General features: G+C 44.5%; 1 protein-coding gene across 3 annotated transcripts in view; it reads right to left on the bottom strand.

Annotated features, from left to right (window-relative positions):
• LOC134452892 (peripheral-type benzodiazepine receptor-associated protein 1-like) overlaps positions 1–25,275 on the bottom strand; it is a 126,383-nt gene that overhangs the window by 33,174 nt on the left and 67,934 nt on the right. Inside the window, exons 4-15 of one of the 3 annotated variants that reach the window (XM_063203553.1) lie at positions 22,455–22,583; positions 19,113–19,289; positions 17,508–17,693; positions 11,063–11,248; positions 9,756–9,839; positions 9,535–9,624; positions 8,612–8,734; positions 8,123–8,227; positions 6,453–6,503; positions 4,826–4,858; positions 1,731–1,950; positions 932–1,027 (exon numbers count right to left, since the gene is read on the bottom strand). In XM_063203553.1, the coding sequence (XP_063059623.1) occupies positions 932–1,027; positions 1,731–1,950; positions 4,826–4,858; positions 6,453–6,503; positions 8,123–8,227; positions 8,612–8,734; positions 9,535–9,624; positions 9,756–9,839; positions 11,063–11,248; positions 17,508–17,693; positions 19,113–19,289; positions 22,455–22,583 (1,480 nt within the window). The remainder of the gene's footprint in view (positions 1–931; positions 1,028–1,730; positions 1,951–4,825; positions 4,859–6,452; positions 6,504–8,122; positions 8,228–8,611; positions 8,735–9,534; positions 9,625–9,755; positions 9,840–11,062; positions 11,249–17,507; positions 17,694–19,112; positions 19,290–22,454; positions 22,584–25,275) is intronic. The other 2 variants (XM_063203554.1, XM_063203555.1) reach the window with 2 other exon arrangements.

Genomic DNA, 25,275 nt, shown 5'->3' with positions numbered 1-25,275 from the left:
GAGAGAGAGAGAGAGAGAGAGAGAGAGAGAGAGAGAGAGACACACACACACAGACACAGACACAGAGAGAGAAAGAGAAGGGGACAGTGAAAGACAAAGAGTAAATAATGAAAACTGACAGAAAAAAATACATTACACACTACTAAACAAGTCCTGGCAACTCGCAAGCAATGTCTGTTTGAATCCTTTACAGACAATGGATACACACAGAAAAACAATACATGCTGGGATCAGACTGGCGAGTTATGGATTAAACTGTGGTATGGTACTGGATGTTGTTTTAAACTAGGAACTGAAATGACAAGACATCAACCTCCTACTCATAGCAATTGTGTTTTGTTAAGACCGATCTGTCTGCAAGTACAAAGGTGAGATTTCCGCTTTGTGAGTGCACTGTAGCTTTGAAGAGGCCATCAGGGGTGTGACATCTCTCGCCAACACCCTTATCATAACTTCAGACATGTGAACAGACAAGTCTTCCAAACATCTTGTGACTAGGTGGGGAAAAAAAACAAACGAGCAAAACGGCACAAAACACCATCTGAAAATGTGCACTCCCCGTATTTAAGGCTTAAGAAAACGTGTTAGAGCACAAAAAAAAACAAAATAAAAAGACATGACCAATCCACACACACAAGAAATGTGCATCTGACATAGTTCCAGTGTGTGTGAGAACATGAGCTGCACACAGAGTACTGTAGTCCACATGCTCCAAGTCATGCATGGTGTTTGACCACTGACGAGCCGAGTGGTAAAAGGGACCATGACCATGATCTGGTTCAGTTTACTGTATAAGCCAAGCCTGTGGCCATCTTCACAGGTCATCTCCATGCACAACAAAAACGTAAAAAAAACAACAACAGTAAGTGGCTGTGAGACACGACGACTGGGATTAATAAAAAAACAAAAATGGCCTGGGCGGACTTGGTACCCTGTTCAGCTGCGGCATAGAGGGGAACATCGGTCCCCTCCAAAGTCCAGAAGGCAATATCACTCAGGGAGAGCATCCCCGCTGCGTCACTAGTGCCTACAGAGGACACACAGCAGAAGGCACAACACAAAAGGTCTCTCAAGAGTGGCAGCACTGGATGACCTTAGCTTCACTGAAGGGTACATTGCGAAGTTTCGGGAGTGTCCTAAACCAACTCAGTTGTGCCATAGAGTGGATGGATGTGCACTATTCTAGGTAACTTTTTAAAACGGTGGTAAACATGAATAGCATATACTGGATCTCATATGTGCCTACATGTGCATACCTTTGTATACACTCTCTGATCAGCCAATCAGCCCTTCATTTCTGAAGCAAACCTGAATATTTCACATCATTACAAAAGACATCACGTTTATTATCGATGCCTTCATCTGTTGATTACAATGACTGATTTGTAACAACTTTTGAAAGGTGCATGCTGATATATTAGTTGAGACATGCTGGAAAGACATTTGAACTAGATCGTTTTATGGTTTTGACTGTTATACACAACTTGCTTTTTGTTAAAATCAGTGTAGAGATTCTCTCTCTTTTGATTCTCGTGTATGATCTCCCATGAATCTCCTTTGCTCTGTATGGGGCATTTACAGTATAGAGGTCATAAGAAAACCTAAAGGGCAAACAATATGCAGATTCTTCCTCCAGCTCTTCTCTTCGGACTAACATACTGTAATCTTCAAGAATCTCGTTGGCTCTGTAAGGGGCATTTTTTGGAAAACGCTATTAGAAAACCTATTACCTATGAGCCCCATGAGGGAGGAGGAGGAGGAGCCCTGGACGCTACCTGTGTCCCCCGGGAGCCCGTTGGTCAGGTGCGCGAGGCCCGGGTGCGAGAGCAGCGTCGCGCTCTCCACGTCGACTTTGGAGGCCTGCAGCCGGAACTTCTCCAGCTCGTGCGAGAGCATGCCGAACTGTTCGCTCTGACTCCGGCACTTGTCCTCCAGCTCTCGCACCTTGGACTAAAGAGATACAACGCAATGCACAGATGTTTAGGGATAGATAGATAAAGATAGAAAATATCTATAGATAATTATTCATCCATCTAAATCTTGTACATCTTAGGATAGTGTTATGGCTACATAGATTAGATAGATAAGATGTACTTTATTAACCCTAAGCTTGGAAATTGAAAAGAAAAGGTTGAAGACATAGGTTATTACAATTACAATTACAAACTAATCTAAGATAGGTTTAGCAGAACAAAACGCTTAACATGCTTGAATTTTTCCATATGTCTTTCCTACAATTGCTAAATTACACAATACTGGAAACGTTACACACAATTCAAAACAATTTGAGATATATGCACTGCATGCGTGACTGAGTGCATATATACGGAAGGACTGAAGGGGCAGGTAAGAGATGAGAGAACTGCCAGGAAGAGAGCCAGCCAGAGAGGTTTTGGTAAGTGGCAGGCAGGCGGGTTTGCCATGTGGGACGCACAAGCATGACTGTCATGAGCAGCATTGTGGCGCGACAAGAGCTGCAAAAGCCATCTTTGCTTTGTTATCTCCGCTCAGAGAGAGAGAGAGAGAGGGAAAGAGAGGTGGGGGAGCGAGGGAGAGAGAGAGAGGTTTGGGGTAGCGAGAGAGAGAGAGAGGTTTGGGGTAGCGAGAGAGAGAGAGAGAAAAGAGAGAGAGGAGAGAGAGAGAGAGTTGGGGTAGAGGAGGAGAAAGAGAGAGAGGAGAGAGAGAGAGAGTTGGGGTAGAGGAGGAGAAAGAGAGTGAGACAGAGAGAGAGAAAGAGAAGGAGGGTGGTCATGTGCAGTGCAGGAGTGCAGCATGAGCTGCAAAACTGTTTTTTGATCACCCACACAGAGAGAGAGAGAGAGAGAGAGAGAGAGAGAGAGAGAGAGAGAGAGAGAGAGAGAGAGAGAGAGAGAGAGAGAGAGAGAGAGAGAGAGAGAGAGGGAGGTGTGAACTGAGTGAAACTTCGACTTCTGGTTGCGGTGGGGTTTCCTGTCACACACCCAGGCTTTCATATGAGAACAAACACACACGCAAACAGACACACTTATGCATACACACACACACACACACACGCATACACACAGGCACAAACATACACCCACATGCAACTACTCATGCATGCACTTGAGTGCATACACACACACACACACACACACACACACACACACACACACACACACACACACACACACACACACACACACACACACACACACACACACACACACACACACACACACACACACACACACACACACACACACACACACACACACACAGCAAAAAGCACACACCCAAATGAGTATGCATACTTCTGTGGCTATCAAAACAAAAAAATAATTCTCTAAGAAAGAAATCTATGCATAATGCTTCAGTAGCATTACGTAGCTACTGTGAGTCTGTGACGCGCCTTTGACTAAAGGCCAAGAGGTACTCTTTTACTGAATATGTTATACAATAGGACGAAAACAGCATACACAGCTACTCTAACTATATCATTATACAGTATATCTCCTCTAGAGAGTGCAAAAGGAATCCATGTTGTAGCAATAAAATCTCTCCTTAACCATCTAACAGAATCTCAGAAGTACTTGCAGGTTGACATGGGTGTAGTTTTACACAACACAGTTTATGAATATGAAGGTCCCTAATATATGATATATATCAATACAACTAAAAAGTTGCTTATACAACTCTCTGGCAGAAGCTGGTCGTTATTGCTTTCACTGCTGCCTATACTGAGGCATACGAATCGCCTTTGCAAACATACAGTTTATACAGCACAACCTCCTACACGCACGCGCACACGCACGCACGCGCACACACGCACGCACGCCGCTGCCGCCGCAGCAGCAGCAAGCTCTTCACACTACAGTAAATTCAAAGACACCAAACATGGACATGATAACGCAAAGGCCCATTTCCTGTGCTCCAATTACTCGCAGACATATTTAACTAACACAGACGCGTGCATACGCACACACGCGCACGCACACACACAAACATGTACACGTTCTCCCCCTCACACACACACACACACACATACACACCACCACACACACCAAGGTGGTAGTTGTTGTCATGTTGCAGTTTTGATGCTAGATAGTTTGGGATTAAGCTACAGCATAGAATACAGAGCTGAGAATATGGTGGGAATGTTTGAGGGGGAAGGGGGGGGGGGCACCAAACCAAACGACAGAGAAAAGAGCTGTTGAGCTAATACCTGCATGCAGTCCAGTGTGGTCTGATAAGCAGCAAAAAGTACACAGCCAAAGGAACACGCAGAGACAAACACACAACACACACAGACAGACGCAGACGAAGAGATAGACGGATGGGCACACAAAGACAGAAAAATGAGAGAACCCTCAGAACCGCATGCATGCTCATCAAGACACGTCAAAAGGGAGGGGCAGAAGACTTTTGGTTAGGTTATTAGTGGCAACTCCAGCACTCAAGGGGCCCATATCAACCCAGATCACTATCAACATCCTGTCTGAGAGCTGTATCCTACACACACCATCCACGAAGAAACCATTTCAGATTTAGGATTAGTGTGCATCATATAGGACTGATTACAAACTGGACGGACTGTTTCTTTTTTATCAGACTTTCAGCAAGACAAGAGAGGATGCTGGTGATCACAGTGATATGGGGTCAAGGTACGGCAGAGAGAGAGAGAGAGAGAGAGAGAGAGAGAGAGAGAGAGAGAGAGAGAGAGAGAGAGAGAGAGAGAGAGAGAGAGAGAGAGAGAGAGAGAGAGAGAGTAAACGAGAGTCAGAGAAAGAGAGAAAGAAGACGGAGACAGTGGGAGGAAGAGAGAAAAGGAGAGAGAAGCCTTTTTAAAAACTGGAGGCAACTGTACCAGCTCCCTCTGCAATACAAGCTGGATCAAGTCCTACAAATGAGAATTACACACACACTTCATTAATGCCATGGGGACAGCACACGGACATGGACAAGATCTCACTACATTGACATACATAACTCGTCTTTGGATGAGCTGCCTTTTCAACACTTCCATGGAGTGCAAGGCAAAACAAATTGTTCAGTCCAAAAATGAAGGAATGAATAAACAAACTAACAAATAAACATTCAGTGTGCAGCGTTGTATGCTTATTGGCTTGTGTATTCAATTGACCTGCCTCACACATGCACCTGCACAGCTTGCACACAGGCACACAAGTTAAACCTCTATGAAGACTTCATCAAGGAAGGCCTGATGCTAGTCACCCTCACATTTCTGAGTGACTAACTGGTCAGACACAACTTGTTTTTCGCACCTACAGTTTTGTACTCGTCTGTACCCCATACATAATGAAAGACAAACTCTTGGGTTGATCTGGTGATGCGTGGGTGTTGTTGGAGGGTGTTGGGTGGTGATGGGGGGGGTAAGCAATCAGCCACACATCTTGAAGTGACAAAGTTTGCATTTGACACAGGAGAGAGGAGCTACTTCCCTTTTCCCTTTAGTGTGCAACAGAACGCTGAATGAACAGATGGGGCGGGGGTTGCATGGGGATGGCTTTCAGAGAAATACAAAGAGAGCGTGCAAATATCAAAGTACAAAAAAAGACTAAAACAAAAGTCTAAAAAAAATGGCGGGGCGAAAAAATCAGACACAATTGCAGAAAGCCGTACACGGAAGGCAAACGGGCGGACAGACACGTGGGTCTGTAAACCCAACGTGCCAGTATGTAGGCGGGCTTTCACAACTTGCACCGGCGCCAACAGGTGTTTGCACAGAGAACAAAGAATCAATTATGCATTTTGACTCCATTAGCCTTCCAAAGCCCCTTTGTGCTGTTTGCTAGCAGCTCAGAGAGAGGTGAAGTGAAAGCGATGTTTAAATATGAATGAATGCAGCTCCCACATGTACAGTATGTAGAGAAAGAAACAACATGGCCGTGAATAATGAAGCCTGTTGTTTTCGCTCTGTGAAGGCGGAGGCTGTCTGAGATCTCGCTATGAGCCATAATTTGTGAGCCAAGTCAATACATTGAAATACTACACTGTAGAACTTTTGTAAGACATTCAAGAGATGTTTGGTTTGTGCTACCCAGTGATATCAAAGAACATATTTGGCTCATAATTATAGAGCACAAAAAATTAACATTTAAAAAAAAAAAAAAAACGACTTCCGATGAAATGCTTTGATGCAGTGAGTAAGGGTAAATAAAATCGGTTTTATTTTTTCTCTTCAAGCTCACTGAATGACATTGGAGTGTGATATTATGCAATAGAAATACTTTGATTGATTGATTGATTTATTGATTGTATTGATAATTAAGAGGTCTGAGACCTCTTCTCTCCTGTGTCAACACTTCCACATACACTATTTCCTCTAGGGGACATTAAGGAATTCCTGGGTTGGGGGTTTGGGATGTGGTAGGGGGCCCTTGGCTGAACATCCATACACAGGACATATACAGCCATACAAACACAAACACGCAACACATACACGCGTACACATATAACCACGGAGAGCTCACCTCCAGCATTTGAACAACCCCCTCATGCTCCCGTTTGGCAAATAACTGCGCCTGCATGAGACACAAACAAATAAATAAACAACAAACAAACAAACAAACAAACAAAACAACACTGAAATAAAGCTCAAAAAACAAAACTGTCAATTAAGTCTATTATCAAAATTTGGGTTAGAAAATTAAAAGGAAGGCCCAATATGTAATAATGCCTATGTAATACCAAAGCCCAATGTTATGTGCCAACAAAGCATGTTCCCTGAGCAGTGTGTGTGTGTGTGTGTGTGTGTGTGTGTGTGTGTGTGTGTGTGTGTGTGTGTGTGTGTGTGTGTGTGTGTGTGTGTGTGTGTGTGTGTGTGTGTGTGTGTGTGTGTGTCGGCGTCTCTGTGCGCAGTAGAAGAGGGATTACAGTGCACCGGTGCCTCTATAATGAAGAGGAGCCCTCCGTGGCCCAGGGCCTGATGGCACCCCCTGCTGGGCTGCTCCTGATTGGCTAAAGGAACTGATAGACCAGCACTGATTGGCTGAGGGAGAAGTAGACCAGTCAGACCAGGCTGAGCTGAGCTGAACTGGGTGTAACTGGGAGGGGGGGAGGACAAGACTGTGGCACTGGTCAGGGATAATACCGTACCGCAGATTGCCAACACGTGGGGGGAAGTCAGATCACGGCTGCGTGCAATCTTGGCATCCTGAATTATCCATAACATGCTGCCTGTTTGTGGTTGTAGATGCATTTCATTCTTGTTGAATTATTCATTTGAATAATGGAAGAGGCACAACAGCAGTAATAAATTAATAAATAAACTATCATGTGCAGTTTGTATATTTGGCATGCGTAAAACTATGGGAACCATGTATAATCTGCAAATCTCAGTTGCTCTAGGTTTATCTGCTATGGAAACTTGTGACCCTTTGGACCCAGGACCACCCTTCCCTAGCCTGTCTATTGTGAGTGTCTTTGAGATGGTCTGGCTAACTCGCGCGGTCAACCAATTTCATCGGTGGGAGATCCAAATGGTGTGTCTGGCTTGTCTTCATGAAATGCGTATGCTGCTAGTTAATCCCCAAACCAGACCACCCATTCCTTCACTCATCTGCCAACGGAACTGGAGCAGCTCATTTTTACTCACACCCAATAGATACCCTATAGAAGTTGAGCCCATCACAGGTAAACTGAAATGTAACATTGTGGTAGTTCTGCCAGGAAGCCTCCCACATCACGTGTGCATTTTGCAGCGCCTGTGGCCGCCATTTCCTTCATAATGACGCGTTGACTCACTTTTCTTGCTTTATGTTCACATTATATCTTATTTCAATTTTAAACATAAAACTGATTCCTCTCAGTCTTATCGAACTGCCCCAAGAAGCAAACCTTGCAGCTTCACAGGTAGTATGGGTGGGCCCAGGCCAACATTGCCCAATGCTTATACCACATCTACCCCAAAGGCCTTTCCTCAACCCAAATATGACAGCATCTATGGATGGTGATGGACCCCAGAAGGCCCCATCGATGTGTCCTTGAGCAAGATGCTTGACCCCAAATTGCTCCGGGTGGCAGGCAGGTATCTTGCATGGCAGCCACTGCCAACGGTGTGTGAATTTGAGTTTGAATAGTGCAGCACAAATGCAGCACAATTACTATTTTCGATTTGTGATCAGACTTGCACTGAACTTACCCGATGTAGCCGCTTGATCTCATCCTGCTTGAACTTGAGGATAGCCAGTGCACTCTCATGTTCCAGTTCCAGCTGCTGCCTTCGCTCAGCGACCTCTCGCATGTGCTACACACACGCACGCACACAGAAATTACTCAATTATCAGAAGGTACAACAATGCTTGTGTGAACAGATGCAATACATGCTCCAGTATGCACTGACTGCAAATTTACAAACGCAACAGGGCCAGCTCAGAATGTTGAACCAACACAATCCTTCCTGAATGATTAAAGTGTAAACATATATCTTGAAAAAGGAGGTACAACAATACTTGTGTGAACAGATGCAATACATGCTCCAGTATGCACTGACTGCAAATTTACAAACGCAACAGGGCAAGCTCAGAATGTTGAACCAACACAATCCTTCCTGAATGATTAAAGTGTAAACATATATCTTGAAAAAGGAGAGCTGTAGGGGACACTGGAGTGATGTAGGGGTGGCCAATACCTTTAGGACCTGCTCTAGGTTCTCCAGTTTGGCACGGAGTCTCTGGTTCTCCTCGAGAGCTGAACTGTGTAGAGCGCTCACTTCAGAGAGCTCCTGCCTCAGCTCCTCATTCTCAGCCTGGGACTGAGGAAACAACACACCAAAAAACAAACACTGAGTCCCATCACTTCACATCAACAGGGCAGTGCTGGGTATGGGGTACTCCAACTAAGCTCCTCTTTCTCAGCCTGAAACTGAGGAAACAACACAGCAGAACACTCAATCACATCACTTGTATCTCAATATCCCACCAGGATCAAAGGCTAACATAGAAATGGAGTGTTCTCACTCAAAATCAACCACTCCACCAGAACAATTTGGATACTAAAATCATTATCTTTGAAGTTAAAATGGACAAGAAAACTGGAAAAATGTGTCATTAAGTAATGTTTACTGAATAAGGAACCATAATACCAAAACACTGAATTACATCATAAACAGGATCGACCTGTAGCGTATGTGGAGATGGGGTGCTTGAACTAAAATTCAGCTATTAGCTATGACCAAATTAGCCTTGCAGTAAAAGGGGAATGGCCCAAAACAAACCAAGAATTCTGAATATTACATTACATTACATTACATTACATTGCACTTAGCTGACGCTTTCATTTCATTCAAAGCGACTTACAACTATCATTTTTCAGGGTATTGGTTACAGTCCCTGGAGCAATATGGGGTTAGGTGCCTTGCTCAAGGGCACTTCAGCCATGGATGGAGATGTAGGGAGAAGTCAGGGGGGATTCGAACCAGCAGATTGAAAGACCAACTCCCTAACCACTAGGCCACGGCTGCCTACATCCCATATGAATAACTGTAACAACATTAGCTTTGCTTTGCTAATGCATTAGTAAATTGCAAAAAGTTGGAAGTTGCTCTTTGTTTACCTGGTCAAGCAGCTGAGCCTTCCGCCTGAGGAGTTCTGCCTCCTCGGCTAATCGCTCATTTTTGCCTCGCTCCTCATCGAGCTGGCTCTCCTAAAAACGTGGACAAAATGAAAAACATCTCACTTCACAAGACATGAAATTTATGCAACTGAACATGACATCAATTTATACAACTGAATGGGAATAGTCCTTTTCATTTGCTTATATGAAAGTGCTCTTACCAAATCCAGACATCTCTTCTGCCGCTTCTTGACATTTTGCTCGAGACTTTCACATTCTTTTCTCTTTTTGCTCAACTCACTTTCCTACAATGACAAAGACACAATTAGTAAGTTCAGAGCTAAACGTGTTAAGAATACTTTGGCAGTTTACGTTAGCATTGCTACATAACAACCAGCTACAGGACAGGACACCCAATATCCAGCAGAAAATCAGGTCCTGATGAGCATGTAGCAGCCCAAGGGGAATAATTTGCGCAGTCTGGACTGTTAGCAATGCTCAAACAACACCAAGCTGATTACATAAGCCAGTCAGTCAGTCAATGCTAGAGTTCATATGCGACGTGCTGCTAAAATCTGGGGTAAACACCACCTGTCCCATATGATTTTGACAGGAATGACAGTGCAAATATACCACCGACTGATTTATTTAATCTGCAATCCTGGAGCAAGAATCAGCATGAGATTTAAAGAGCGACCTCTGACACACTAACGGCAAGGAATTACAAAGCTTAGCATGCTTTAATTATACTAAATGCAGCAGCTTACACACAGGGCCAACAAAGGGAAAAATCAGCTTATTTCAGTATTGCTATGGTAAATAATCAAATAGTATTGGCGACTGAATATGGACAAACAGTCCCACAGGGGGCTAATTGGGATAGGGATAGACAGGCTGAGAAGAGGGCACCTTATCACTGCATTGCCGATTATCCGATAATAAAAAAAAACAAAAAAAACAAAAAACAAAATGGAAAAGGAGCCTATGTCATCACCACAGTGTACAGGGCACTGGGCTCTCATTGAAAATGTTACGTGTATTTCATTTGCCATGAGAGTGGTGCAGTAAGGTGAAGCCTTGCAGGGCTGGGGAACCGTTTTCATTCGAAGGGCCACTTCAAATTGCCCCAAGGGCCGTAAAAGTCCTCGAAGGGCCGTACTATGAACACAAACCAGGATTTCGCCCTGCACTTTAGGCCTATATTGAAGGCAGCCACCTTTACAACAGACGCCACCTTCTCTAGGTTCCCTGAATATAACTTAATTGTATTGCAAATGGAATTGCAAGGATTTAGGATTCCTTTACAAAATATGTCATATTTCATGTGAAGCTGCATTAACATTATGTAGGGGGCCGGATAAAATGGCTTCAAGGGCCGCAAATGGCCCTCGAGACATAGGTTCCCCACCTATGAATGGGTGGTTAATCCTATGGTACCAGGGCTAAGTAAAATTAAGTAGGGAAAATGGCAGTGGCGTTGTTCTTTACATTACAAGTTGATGATGTCTATGATGCTCTGAATTCTCACCAGAAACTGTATGCGCTGCTCTTGTGTCTGCTCCTCCGGGTGTGGCTGGGTGGGGGTGGGGGTGGGGCTGGGGCTGGGGCTCGGCTCTGGCGTCACTCGGGGCCCCGGCTCCTCCTCCTCTGCAGGAGTCTCCTCGCACGTGGGAGGGGCCTCATCTAACACTGGGGGCGGGGTCTCAGCCGCGGCCTATCAAATGGGGAAACAGATAAGGAAAAATTAAGAGGAATATCAGAGTTCCAGGTGTGACTATATCACCTTCCACACATATATAATAAGGCCCCCAAGCCAGCCACCACCAATACGGAAGAGCCCTGGGCCCAGGGACAAGTGCCTTGCTCTGCCCCTGGTGTTCATCTCTGGACATTAAGGAAGAAGAAATCCGCACTCACAAACTGCGTCTCATTATTTATTTATATTACCACCATGTCCAAAAAGCAAACGCGTTTCGGCTAACAAGCCTTCATCAGTGCGTGGTGAGTGCGGATTTCTTCTTCCTTAAGTTGACGCTTTTTATCTCGCACCCAAAAGCTTTTCGGTTTTCCAAGAAGTTGAGCGCGTCCTCTGCCAATACTTGACATCTCTGGACATTCCAATAGGTGAGGAATGCTGTAGTCATCTTCTCTTCCTTCTTGTTACCCAAACAGAGAAAGAGATATATCTTCTTTATTTTCATTTCTGGCCAGAAGATATACCACGGCAGCAAGCTGTATCTACACAGATTCGAAGTTTCAGGAAAGAGAATGTTAAAGACAAATTGAAGACTAAACTAAAATAACTACTGTATGCATTTCTTCTGTTTTGATGTGGTGTACCATGCAAAAATAAAAAATCATCCATCAACTAGGGATGGTGATTGTTTGCTTGAATTAAGAACATGGCTGCAGTGCAGTATGACCTTGGGATATCTGTCAAGGCAAGGGCAAGGCAACGGACACTGGACAAGCCCATGACACTGCTGTCGGCTTCCCTCTTCCTTAAGAGAGCTAAGAGTCGACAATCAGCGGCTAATTTTAGACTCACACCGGCTAATGCTCTCTGCAGAGCGGTGCCGCTACAGCCAAGGCCGTGACAGAGTAACAGGATCAAGCGAGCGCTGTGGAGGACGAGCCGGTGTTCTCTTCGACGCGTGGCCCTGCCTTTTTAAGCTGGGCTGATGCTCACATGACTCGTTCCTCCGCCTGTAGCTGTGCTACATGACAGCTCAACTTTTATAATCATTTGTCATAAAGTGTTCAAATAAGCTACTGCAGAGGACCACCTAAAACACTTCATATTATGAGACGTGTGCATGTTCATGGATGTGGACATGATTATCTCAATAGAAATGTTAAATAGAAAAGACTTTAAAGTTTTTCATTCAATATACAATTTTTTTTTTTTTTAAACAATTGCAATGGAGGCCGTCATTGTCCATGATGTCACTTCCAATGCATCCTAATTCTGTGCAGGAGCGTTTATGTCAAGAGTGAGCATTCACAGAATATGGATAAATGCTATTATGCCCTGTTATAGAATGATCCAATGGGTGATGATTGAGTGATGCACCTACAATACAGAAAAAGTATTGCTAAGGTACCCAACAGACAACAGCACTGAAAAAAATCTTCTTTATTCTTGAACAAAATAACCTGTGCAAGAAAAAAAAAATTGTAATCCCCACAAGCAGGATGGACTTTGCAATGAAACTGCTCTTGAAATCTTAAAATCTGCTGGCTTGAAACTGGCTCTTGAACTTTAACAAAAGTTGAATAAAACTGGGTGAGGAACCGGGTTTGTGCATGAGTAAGGTGCTGCAGGTGGCGTTGTGGTGATCTGCTGGTCTTGGCACACCTGCCGAACCTACTCTAGCAGAACATCTCACCTGTGCTTTCTTGGCTCCAACACGGAAAATCTCCAACCCCTCTCTCTCTCTCTCTCTCTCTCTACCCAGCGCCAGTAACATTACTAAGCCACACAGCTGACAGCAGGCATTGGCTGTACTGCCAACTATATAACTAACTAACCACATGCCAAATCAAGGTGACATAAGAAAGGGGAACTTAAATGTGACATGAACATTCACACCAGAACATTTACACCTGTATTTAAAAAATCAGCAAAGTGTAAGGCTCATATTTATAGTGAAAACAGAAGGGGGCAAAAGGCCTACTCCCATGGGAAACGGGATAATCGCAAAACCCTTGATGGCACCATTTCTAACAACAACAAAAAACTCATCAGCCCACTACACTTGACTTTGCATTCTGACATATTTTAACGATTCCTCGCCACTGCTCTGCAAGGTTAGGTACACCTAGTCCCGGCGGCTGCCTGGTGCTTACCGAGCCACACAGATCAGATGGGGCATGCCCTGGGTGCCATAAGCACATTCCCCTAATCCCTGTGGACTACTGAAACGGGTAACTGGATCACTTCTTTTAAAAGCACCTTAATGGATTGGCCGGTGGCGCTGCGTTTTCTTTTTTAATGCATAATGTCCCCATGCAGAAGGAAAATGGACAGTCAGGTCCCTGATTTCTTGAGTCGTCACCACCACAGGACGCTTAAACTTTTCTCTATACCTGAACATGGGGAAACCGTGGCGCTCAGAGAGGGAGCGGACATTTTTGTCATTCGTCACTTGGCTAGGTTGCACTCCCCTCCTCCTCCCTCCTCTACCCTCCTCCTGTGCGTGTGACGAAAGAGGTCAACAGGTGGATATGCCGGTCCCAAGGTTTGGTCTTGCCATTCGAGCAAAAGAAGACACTCAACAAACTCCAATGAAAATGCACTTAGGGTAGAAAGCAATGAGCAGCAATGTAAGGCCCACTGCGATGGTACAGTCGCAGGTGAAATGCGTCCAGGGACACCGAAGCAGATAATCTCTCCCTCTCTCTGACTTCCTTGGGCTGTAGCCTAGCCTACACTCTTTGCAACTGCTAATAACTTGTAAAAGAGACAACCATGATGAAACAACACTATAGGTTATTGCATGATGATAATCTAGCAGTGCCATGACCGTGGGCAAGGCCATGCATGCAAGTGCATAAATCTACCAGTGCTAATCTCGTTGGCATGGCCTAGCTTGCACCGAGCTAAACTCTATTTCTCCTTATCCTTATCTCGCAGATGTGCAACAACACAGACACACACAGACACAGGCGCGGTGTAGATACATATGCACGACAGGTGACCTACCCCTCTCCTGACACTGGCGGGATGGCGATGGGCTTCCCCAGCTCCTGGTGGTCCAGAGCTGGAGCTAGGCTAGCTGTGGAGGAGAGTCTTTGGTCCGGTTCACGAGTGCTACCGCTACCTACCATCCAGAACCCTCGCACCCACCGCAACCACGGCAACACAGAGAGGATTACTGGGGCTGTACCATTCTGTTGTCATGGGGGATTAGTGCGTGTGTGTGCACAGACGCACGCACTGACATACACACACACGCACACACACGGCCCCTTGCTGTGTGTGTGTGTGTTTCTCACAAATGACAGATTACCCGTGCTGGCGTGGCATTCTCATCTGAGCTTTAGAGAGAAGGGGTGCGATTCAATGAAAAAAACTTTAAGTGGTCAGTGAATAGGATATGCTTAGACAGCGGGGTGATGCCACACATACTGTAGGGCATCACAGTATTACATAACATGAAAGATATACCAAGTTCATTCAATTTAATTGCAAAACTAAACCTAGCAGTATTTTTGCATAATATATGACTATTATCAGGGTTTTAAAATGGCATTCAATTGAATTGTAAGAACATTTTTTAGCTCTTGAACTGAGCAGAATGCAGAATCATTTTCTATTTCATTCATGATTTAAACTATTGACACATGAAGAGATACATGTACTGTATATGGTGGATGGATTATCCATTTGTGAAATGATTGAGTTCTCGCAAGAGCAAATCATATCCTACCTATAGAAAAATAAATACCATTCATATAAAGCAGGATAGATTTAATCCTTTACTATGGGCCTAAAAAGATTTGCAACATGTATGTGTGCCAGTACAAGACTCACTAAAACCCTCGGCATTCCTTCTTCTACTTGCTTTTATGCCTATACTCAAAGCAGTCCTGCAGAATGAGGACGCTAGATGAAAATGATTAGATTGAACTTTGACACCGTTCTCTCTTTCCTCTCACCAGTCACAGTTCAAGAGTTTGGAATCGTCTCATTATGACTTGCATCAGATTACTGTCAGTTTGGCCACCAGAATGCTGTTATGCAACACCACAAAAAAGCATCAATGTCAGTGTAAACATACACTTAAACCCTCATGACCCACCAAAAAAATAAATAATCAAATGCACTCTGCCAAGTTCCAAATTGGCACAAACACATAATCCGACTCATCATGACATGAGAGGATCCAAGCCTGTTTCAGAGGAGTCACTGAGCTGGTACTGTATGTGTGTTCATTACAACACCATACCTGACTTGTCCTAGAACTAATCAACTATATCATACATACAAATACGGCTTGGATGAAAAAGGCATGAAACCTGAGAGGTTGTTTAGATCGCCAAGATCCAGCCATTAGCATTAATTCAGCGGCAGCTTTTGGGTTAATATTGTTGTTGTCTTTCAGCTACATGAACACAAACTAGACAGTAGGACAGAATTGCATTCCAGTAGCATAGGGCTGCTGATGTTGCTGTTGCCCAAAAAATATTCACTGGGCTTAGATGTACATTTGCAAAAATAATCTGCAATACATTGAACAAAGTCAACTCTTCATGAGGACACAAATGCAGTAAATGGGGTTTTGAATGGGTTGTTGGTGCTAAAGATGCTTTTTCCGTACAACACACAATATACCAAAAAGCATTGGTTAAGAAACTCATTGGGCACAAAAGCTCCTCGGAAAAAGTGTCCATAGTATTCAAATTATGAAGGGCTTAAAATAGAGTGTGCACTTTGTTTGTTTTTACTGTAGTGTAGTTTTGGCACTTAGTTGACAAACAGAAAACACTGTAGGTATGTTCTAACTACAAGCTAGCCTCTAAGGGACCTTGCAATGCAGGTTGGGACAGAAGGGCAGATTGAGGGGATGAAATGGGAGGGGGTTGTGTGACCTTGTCAGCAGGGTCACTGGTGTCATGAGGGTCAGAGAGGTGAATGCGGCCGGGGGCATTGTCAGTGTTAGTGGCAATTGTGTCAGGAGTGACATCCCATGTTGGCTTGATTAGAGAGCAAAGTTACTTTTAGAGGCTGCCTTGGATACTTACTTAGTCTCTCAACTGTGTAGAAAAAAATGGAGAAAAAAACTGTGCATCACCTTGTTGGCAGGGTGTCAGTGGGGTTGGTGAATGCAGGTTGTCAGCATTAGCTGTTATGATGTCAGAGATTGTGTCCAGAGCGCCACTTTTAGAGGCCATCCTGGAAATGTATAGCCTTTCAACAACACCAAAAATGTTCAAAGTTCAAAGTTCAAAGTACTTTATTTGCCATTTGTGCATAAACTAGTAGTCCAAGCACATAGGAACTCTTGTGCAGGCCCTCTGAGTCAATACATAGAATTAAATAGAAAAATAGGAAGACAAAATACATGAAAAAGTGATAAAAATCAAAGAGATCAAAAGAATAAAAAAAAAAAGGTGGATCAAATGTTCTTTTTTGCCATCAGTCTCACTGTTGCTGGGAAGAAACTGTTGAAAAACCTTGCTTTTCTGGTAGGAATGCTGTCCGCTCTACTGTGTCTCAGTTTGTATGTGCAGTTCTTGTGTTTGAGCAGAGAGTTAGCTGGATGGAGTGGGTCTTTAATGATTCTCTCTGCTCTCCTATGACTGCGCTGTACATATATGGAGTCCATGGCCTATAATCCTCTCTGCAGTCTTGATTATTCACTTTCAGCCTGAGTGATGTTGCCATACCAGACAGTGATGCCTGTTGTGAGGATGCTCTCTACAAGTCCTCTGTAGGCCTGGGTAAGAGGGCGGTAATTCAGTCCAGCCTTCCTAAGCATCCTAATAAAGTACAGCCTTTGCTGGGCTTTTTTCACGATGGATGTGGTGTATGGTGATGGATGTAACCAGGTAAACTGACTCTGGCTGTGCAGAAAAACAACTTCAAGGTGTAAAAGTAGTGTTGTGTCACCTTGTCAGGGATGTCATGATGGTCGGCCGGGTGAATTTGGTCAGGGGTGGAGGTGTTGGTGGTGGCCTCCTGTGAGGATGTGATGGAGACCGACAGCTAACCCCAGCTAGCAGGGACTGTAACCGTTACCCTGTACCATAATAGTGTAGATAAGTGTAAAGTCACCCCACCCTTACCTCTGCCTACACCTCCAGCCATGGCTGAAGTGCCCTTGAGCAAGGCACCTAACCCCACCATTGCTCCAGAGACGGTAAAAAATACCATGTAAATAACTGTAACTCGCTTTGGATAGATGCATCAGGTAAGTGTAATGTAATGTAATGCAATGTAGTATAATGCAAAGTAATGGTTGTGTCACCTTGTCTGTAATGTCGGCGGGCTGAGCTGGGTCAGGGGTGTCAGCGTTTGTCGTGACGGTGTCAGGGGTGTTCTCCCGTGAGGAGCAGATGGAGACGGACAGCTGCCTCTGCAGCCTCAGCACCTCCTTCTGGGACTCCCGCAGGAGACGTTCAAAGTCGGGCACCGCACACGGACCCGGCACACCCTGCAAACACACACGCACATGCACACACAATGAACAACACAACCTCAAACTCATTGATTCATCAAAATGTTGACTTGCAGTCCGTGTGCACGTGTTCATGACAGGGTGGGTGTGTGAATCTATGCATGCTTGTTTCAGCATTAGTTCAGGGTATGTCCAAAATCAATATGGGTTCAAGATGGTCGAATATGGTTGTTCAATCGTGCAACTGGGCTGGTGTTCTGGCGTGTCCTTAATTTCCCCGGCGGCCGGCGTCATGAGCTGGGCAGGGGAGTTATTCTTAGGGTGCTGTGATAAGGTAAGCCACCTAGTGGACACTATAAAAAGGTCTGTGGACAGTATGATATGTCATGTCAGATTATCCATTTGCATTTGGATGCAGGATGAACAACATTAATCCCATTTTTTGACCCGTCTATGAGTGCCACATAATTACTTTCCTCCACTCAAATAAAAGAAGTTGTAAAATATACAGCAAAAGGGTGGTTTGACTGAGGCACATTCAACTAATTAGCAACAATAGCACAAGGGTTGGGAACCTAGAGAATTATATTTTCCACTTTAACTCAATCGAACATTCAGCATCCAGACAGACGAGGCTTGCATTGACAACCTCAGTGTAACACTCAGATGATCCACTAGAGGGCACACTACACACACACAAGAAATGATCAAAACAATTGGAGTGTAGAGAGTAGTAGAGGAACATTTGTTGATCCTGGAGAAAATTGTTCACAGCGTCCAGGATGTGTATGTGTGTTTATGTGAGGAGTATCTGACAGTGTTGTAAATGTAAATTCGGTGTATATGTCAGTAATGCCGTAATACCCCAGCACCTCATGGTTAAGGCAGCCAGGACACAGACTTTGTACTGTAAATGTAAAAACTGTGAAAGTTATTTATTTTTGGAGGGGGAGTTTCATATTACATTTCAAATAAAATGGCACATTATAGCCTAGTCAAGATACTCACATGTCTCTGGTACAGACTAGCAAATGTCCTGTGGGAAACACTGTTAGAGTTTTAATTGTAAATGCTGGCTGTATGTACCTTGTTGAGCCTGATGCGGTTCTGCTGCCCCCTAAGTCCGAGTGTGAGTGTCTGAGAGTAGTAGTAGTAGTAGTAGTAGTAGCTGAATGTGCTATGAATGCTGGTGGTATTCAAGTGTAGAGAAACCCACCAGCAAACTTTAATACTACGTTTTGGTCATCCAACCTTCTTCAGGTGAAGTTAAGCAACACACTCAGACGTATGTACGGGCAGCAGAACCGCATCAGACACAGTGAAATGCGGTTCTGCTGGTGGAATGGACAGTGTGCTGATTCTTTCTTTACAATTGAATGACAACCTGAATTACAATTGAATTTTAATGAACCACAGAGGTGTTCAAAGCGCCTGCTTGAAATGTTGGTGGTGTACCTTATTGTGTCCCATGTGGCTCTGCAGCTCCCTGCACTCCTGCTGCAGGGCGGTGATCTCCTTGTCCTTGGACAGCAGCGTGTCTGCATGCTGCGCCAGGTCTCGCGCCCGCTGACGTGCAAATGCCCGCTTGTATTGCTCCACTGCGCCAGCCTTCACTGGGAACGGGCTGTTAACCTGTGGAAGACACCGGGGGGGTCAGGAGATAAGACAGGCTCTACTGCTCTCAAAGATCTGCCATCAATCAATCCAGCCCAGGTTTCTCTGTATTACCGTTTTTTTTTACCGTTTGATTTTTGGTGTATTTTCTTTCATTGTATATTTTGCATAGGTTTTGTAATATGTTTTTTGTACTAAATTCTTAAGTTGTGACAGGAAAGTGAAGAGAGACAGAAAACTACTGGAGGAGGGAAGATGGGGTATTGCTGGGATATGACCCAGGCCAGACTCAAACCTGGGTCCCCGTGGGCAAATGCCTGTATATGGGACAGGCTCTGCTGCACACCTGCCTTGGTCATCAATCCATCCGGAACAAGTTTTCTGAAAATCAGTAATACATTTTGCTTTGGCAACATAATGGATGTGCCTGCCACCCCACTCAAAAACCTCTCTTGAAATTCATAGTATCTGAAATGGACGCCCCATTTTCAAAATGTGGTACTGAATTTTGGAAATAGTAAGATTTAACAATAGCTCGGCCTAAAGGAGAAAGGTACAGAACATTCAAAGAAATACCTACAATGCTAGGCAAAAGGTGGCTAGTCATACAAACATTTTGCATCTTTAAAAAATTAATCGGATAGCATATAAACACAAACGTTGATTATATACAGCTTTGTCTCATTTCTTATCTTGTCTTATTTCACCCTGCAGTGAAATGCTCAAATGCTTCCATTCCAGCTAGTATTACAGACATGCCTTAGAAAACGATCATGTCAGCGTTGGTGTGCATTCCTGGCATCTTGTGTCAATGAGCATATCCATGCACCTGCTATAGAATATGTGTGTGTGTGTGTGTGTGTGCGTGCGTGCATGCGTGCGTGCGTGTACAGTAAATTAGGGGAGGGAGGGGGGTGTCTGTTGTGGTCTCCAAATGGCCACGGTTGCTGTGTGCTGAACAGGTGCGTGTGGACACCCAGTCAGCCATTGCACATGGCTACCGTGGTCTATGACAGGTGGCCATGCAGGTGGCCTATTGGGCAAGGGTTCCCTCGGCAACCCTCACCAGGGCAACAAGGCGGAAGGAGGGGCTTGTCCTTCCTTTAATGTGATTGGTTTGCCGTTAAAACATGACCATGAAGGTTCAAATTGCCTACAGTTGAAGACTGAATGGTATTCCAAATAGGCGGTTTCAGTGACCATCATAGTTAATCAAACCTGGTGATAGCCATAGCCATAAAAAAGAGCCGGCTAGTATTCGGTTGGCTGAAGAGAGTGAAGCTCTAAAGCGGTTTGGTGGTTAATATTTAGGTCAGGTCCTGCGAATTAGTACCAGTAATTCACTTTTCCTTGGCAGTATAACGGATGTGCCTTCTACCTCACCCTGAGGCTTCACTGTTGCTGAACGCCTTTATTACCCTAAATCCAATGGTAGTTACAAACCTAATAGAAGAGGAGGCTGTGGGCATTTGATGACAGTGAAGCCTGGAGTGGTTTACTAACAGGTTAATAACTACCTCTATCTAATAAAGCCAGATCCTAACATATCCACATTTGCATTAATAAAATATCTTTACCACTCCACTACTGGTGCAGCGCTCCTGGATTCAAAATGGCATGCCATGATTGTACCTCCAGTTGAAACTAATAGCTGTGCTCTCTTGCACAAACTCCCTGCTGCAGGGGTGTGGGGACAAATAAGGGCCATTAATACTCGTGCTCTCCACCTCACCACACAATGGGTTTGGCCCGTACCACAACATGACAACATTCATTCGGTTGCCTAAAACTAAAGCTTTGGCTTGATTTAGCCAATCCAATCCGATCCCATGACGGCAATTTTTAGGGGGTGAAACAACTGATCCCTTTCAAAATCGCTCACATCATCATCAGAACCTTGGTGTCATAGGATTTCACCACCACCACCATCATTATCATCATCATTAGGATTTGCCCCCATGTGTTCCATAGAATTTCAACACAATCATTATTACGACTTGCCCCCATGTGTGCCACACTGTAGGATTTCAACCGAGAAGTAGGTCTGACTGAGGGGGCATACCATGTGGGCAGGAGTCACGGCTTGCTAGCAGAGCGGAGGCTGAAGAGAGAATTTATTTATGCGGTGGCTAACTACCCATAATGGCCCCAATCTGCTGTTTGCCCGGGGTCTCTCTGGGCACACAAGGGAGCCCATTCATCTCACTCTGAATCACCTACTGAAGTTCATTAGCCCCTCACTGGAGACATCTGATCTGCACCCTGGATGGCTGGCTGAACAGGGAAGTCGACAGGGGGTACACAAAGGGGTCAGTTTTCTGGGCCCAAGGAGGCGGGAGAGCAGAAATGCGTCCTCATTAAATTGTATGTATTGAGTGGGATGGCGCTTTGAGATGGTTTTGTCTCTGGCCCAGCCAAAGCTGTGAGCCCTCTGGGCAAATGCAGAGGAGGGCGGGCGAAAAACGAGACTTAACTAACAAACTTAACCTTGTGAAATTTCACAAGCCAAAGAAAAGGAAGTAAAAATGTTTTGACAGGTTTCTCACGAAGATGAGTTGTGGAGCCTAACAATGTTTGCGGTTGGTTGAGACTGTAATCTATCTCACTAAAACGTGTGGGGATGCCTAGAGTTAAGTGTGATACATTAATCTTCCAGTTTTCACAAAACAACATTGACACTGAGAACAGAGAGCTGTAACGAAGGATGCCAAAAAGCAGGTGCCGACAGAAACTACAAAGACACGCGTCAAGTGCAAATACTATTTTTCTTGTGATCGTCTTTCACAAACATGACGTTTGTCCAATGTAGGAAAATGCAATGAATCTTCATAAACACATGTTCCTTTTTTCTTACTTCTACTGCTACAACTGCTACTACTATTATACTTATTACATTCAAAAATATTATTATCACTATCATTATAATACAGCTAATGTTGCTATTGTCATTATTGTTTGTGTTATCATCATCATCATCATCATCATCATCATCATCATGGGGGGTAAGGTGGCTCAATGAGCTAAGACGCCATAGCCATACCATTATGCCGGCGAGTCGGGTTCGATTCCAGCCCGAGGTCCTTTGCCGATCCTTTCCCCCTCTCTCCCATTCATTTCCTGTCAAACTAGCCTGTCCTGAATAAAGGCAACCCCCCCTCCCAAACCCCTGCGTTATCGTCATACCACTTTGAGGTTGGCCTCCTGCAGCTTGCGTGCACGGTCCTCCAGCCTCTTGGCAATGACGGCCAGCTCTGTGTTCTTCTTCCTCAGCCTCTTCACCTTCTCCTCCGTCTCTGGAGAGCTGCTCTTCCTCTGCACATGGAGGAGTGGTGGGGGGAGGAAGAGAGAGAGAGAGAGAGAGAGAGAGAGAGAGAGAGAGAGAGAGAGAGAGAGAGAGAGAGAGAGAGAGAGAGAGAGAGAGAGAGAGAGAGAGAGAGAGAGAGAGAGAGAGAGAGAGAGAGAGAGAGAGAGAGAGAGAGAGGAAGAGAAGTCGTTAGTGGAGTGACAGAGTCAATACATTTGCACGCATCTTAGCTAAGCCTAGTATACAGACACTTCTTCTGCATATACACCGTGTGCAGAATTATTAGGCAAACATGCTTTTTGACCATATTGTCTTTTTTATACATATTTTCCAACAGCTACCTGTATGAACATGAAAATCTATTGGATGTAAGCATTCCAGGTCATGCATATTTGTATAATAAGATGGGGTGTGATCGCAGGAGCCCAAGACCTTATATATCAGGTGTGCATAATTATTAGGCAGCTATGTTTTCCTCTTGGAAAATGGGCCACAAAATAGATCTAACAAACTCTGAAAAGTCCATTAACATTTTTGAAGTCTTCCAGAGGGATGTGGCTGGCTTGAAATTGGCAAGACGTTGGTCACGTTAGCACAGAAGTACCAAATGCACCGTTACAAAGTCATCAGTCTCACAAGAAATGTCACTGCCAAACATTGAATTTAAAGTGAAACTACAAGAAAATTATTACCCTGTAGTGCTACCATATATCAGAATGCAAATCTACATTGGGTGTCCAGGGGAACAGGCTACTGAACACTCAGAGACATGACCAAGGTAAGAAAGGATGTCACCAGACAACCATTCAACATTTTAATTAAGTCAAGACTGGGTCAAGAAATACCCCAGGACAGAGTTTTCAAAGGTATTATGGACTGGTTAAAGTGACTATTGACAGACAGGGTGGACGAGCCCATGGCTGGATCTGTGAGGGGAAAAAAATCGCAACTTTCAAGAAGACAATGGCATTTATGCAGTATTCTGCTGGCATTTCAGTGGAACTCAGGAACTCATCTGAGTGTGCACATTACTAATCTAGCCATGGGCTCATCGACCTAGTCCATTAATAGTCACTTTCACTAGTTCATAAAACCATCGAAAAAACTGTCTAAAGACATTTCTTGACCCAGTCTTGACTTATGTTTCTTGTTGAGTGGTCTTCAGGTTTCACCCTGTTTTACCTTGGCCATGTCTCTGAGTGCTCAATACAATGTTCTTCTGGACACTCGACATAGGTTTCAGTTCTGGAATATAACAGCACTGCAGGATAATAGTTTTGTGGAAATTCCACCTTCAATTCTTCTCAATCCGGCAGTTACTTTGTGAGCACATTGCATGCGACACTGATTGCTTCATAACGGTGCATTAGATGTATGTGACCAATATCTTGGCCATTTCAAGCCAGCCACGTCCCTCTGGAAGGCTTCAAGATTATTTATAGTCTTTTCGGTGTTTGTTAGATCTCTTTTGTGGCCCATTTTCCATGAGGAAAACAAAGTTGCCTAATAATTATGCACAGTAATTATGCCCAGATCTAGGGTATTGGGCTCCTTCGATCACACCGTCTCTTATTATACAAATATGCACAACCTGGAATGTTTAAATCTGATAGGTGTTCAGGTCCTTTAAGGGTGGTGGTGGAAAATATGCATAAAATGGACAATATGATGAAAAAACATGTTTGCCTAATAATTCTGCACACAGTGTATGGGGTGGTAGGGGTTAGGGGACAGGGGCGGGTGAGGGTGACCGTGAAAGAAGGGTCATTAGGGGGGTGACAGAGTCAGTACATTTACATGCAGGTTTCCAGGAACTCTAAGTGTAAAGTACATGCGCTTCTTCTGCATATGGTGGGGTGAGAGTGAGGGGTTGGGCAAAGGGGAGGGTGAGAGAGGGGTCGTTAGTGTGTTGACAAGAGTTAGTGCATTTACATGCACTTGAGTTTCCAGGAACTTGGAAGTATAACATGTGCTTCTTCTGCATATGGAGGAGTTGGAGTGAGGGGTTGGTGTGGGTGAGGGTGAGAGAGGGGTCGTTAGCACGGGGACAGAGTCGATGCATTTACATGCAGCTATTGGCAAAAGTTGAGCAATGCTCTCAACTGGAGTTTCCTCGAAAGACAAGTGCACACATGCTTCTTCTGCATAATATGGAGGGCAGGTGTGGGTGTGAGTGAAAGAGGGGTCGTGGGGTGGGGCGACTGGGTCAGTGCATTTATATGAACTGCTTAGCTGAGCTAATGACAATAATCCAGCTATGCCCAGAACTGGAGTTTCTGAGAAATCCTAGTATACATGTGTTTACATGTGTTTAGTATACTGTACATGTGTACAAATATCATTATTGAATGGGGGGCATTCTATTGTGGACTTGCGGACCCTATTGCTTGTCTAGGCTGCTCTTCCTCTGCATGTGGGGGGTGTTTGGGGTGAGGGAATGGAGGTGGGCGAGGGTGAGAGAAGGGTCATTCATTAGTGGGGTGACAGTGCGTCAGCTAGGAAGCAGCTGTCTACTTCTACCCCTCTCCACTTAACCATTTTTACCCAACTGTGATGAGGGGTCATGGGGTTCGACAGCTTTGGGAGGCTGCCATCTTTGTTTAAGTGGAAAAAAAACAATCTATATGGTATCCATTTACATGCCATCACACAGTCACAGCATGACTGGGAATAACAATTAGGTTGACACATTGACACCAT

The sequence above is a fragment of the Engraulis encrasicolus genome, chromosome 7 (genome assembly GCF_034702125.1).
Source record: "Engraulis encrasicolus isolate BLACKSEA-1 chromosome 7, IST_EnEncr_1.0, whole genome shotgun sequence".
In the NCBI taxonomy this organism is placed as follows: Eukaryota; Metazoa; Chordata; class Actinopteri; order Clupeiformes; family Engraulidae; genus Engraulis; species Engraulis encrasicolus.
This window is presented reverse-complemented; position numbering and strand designations above follow the sequence as displayed.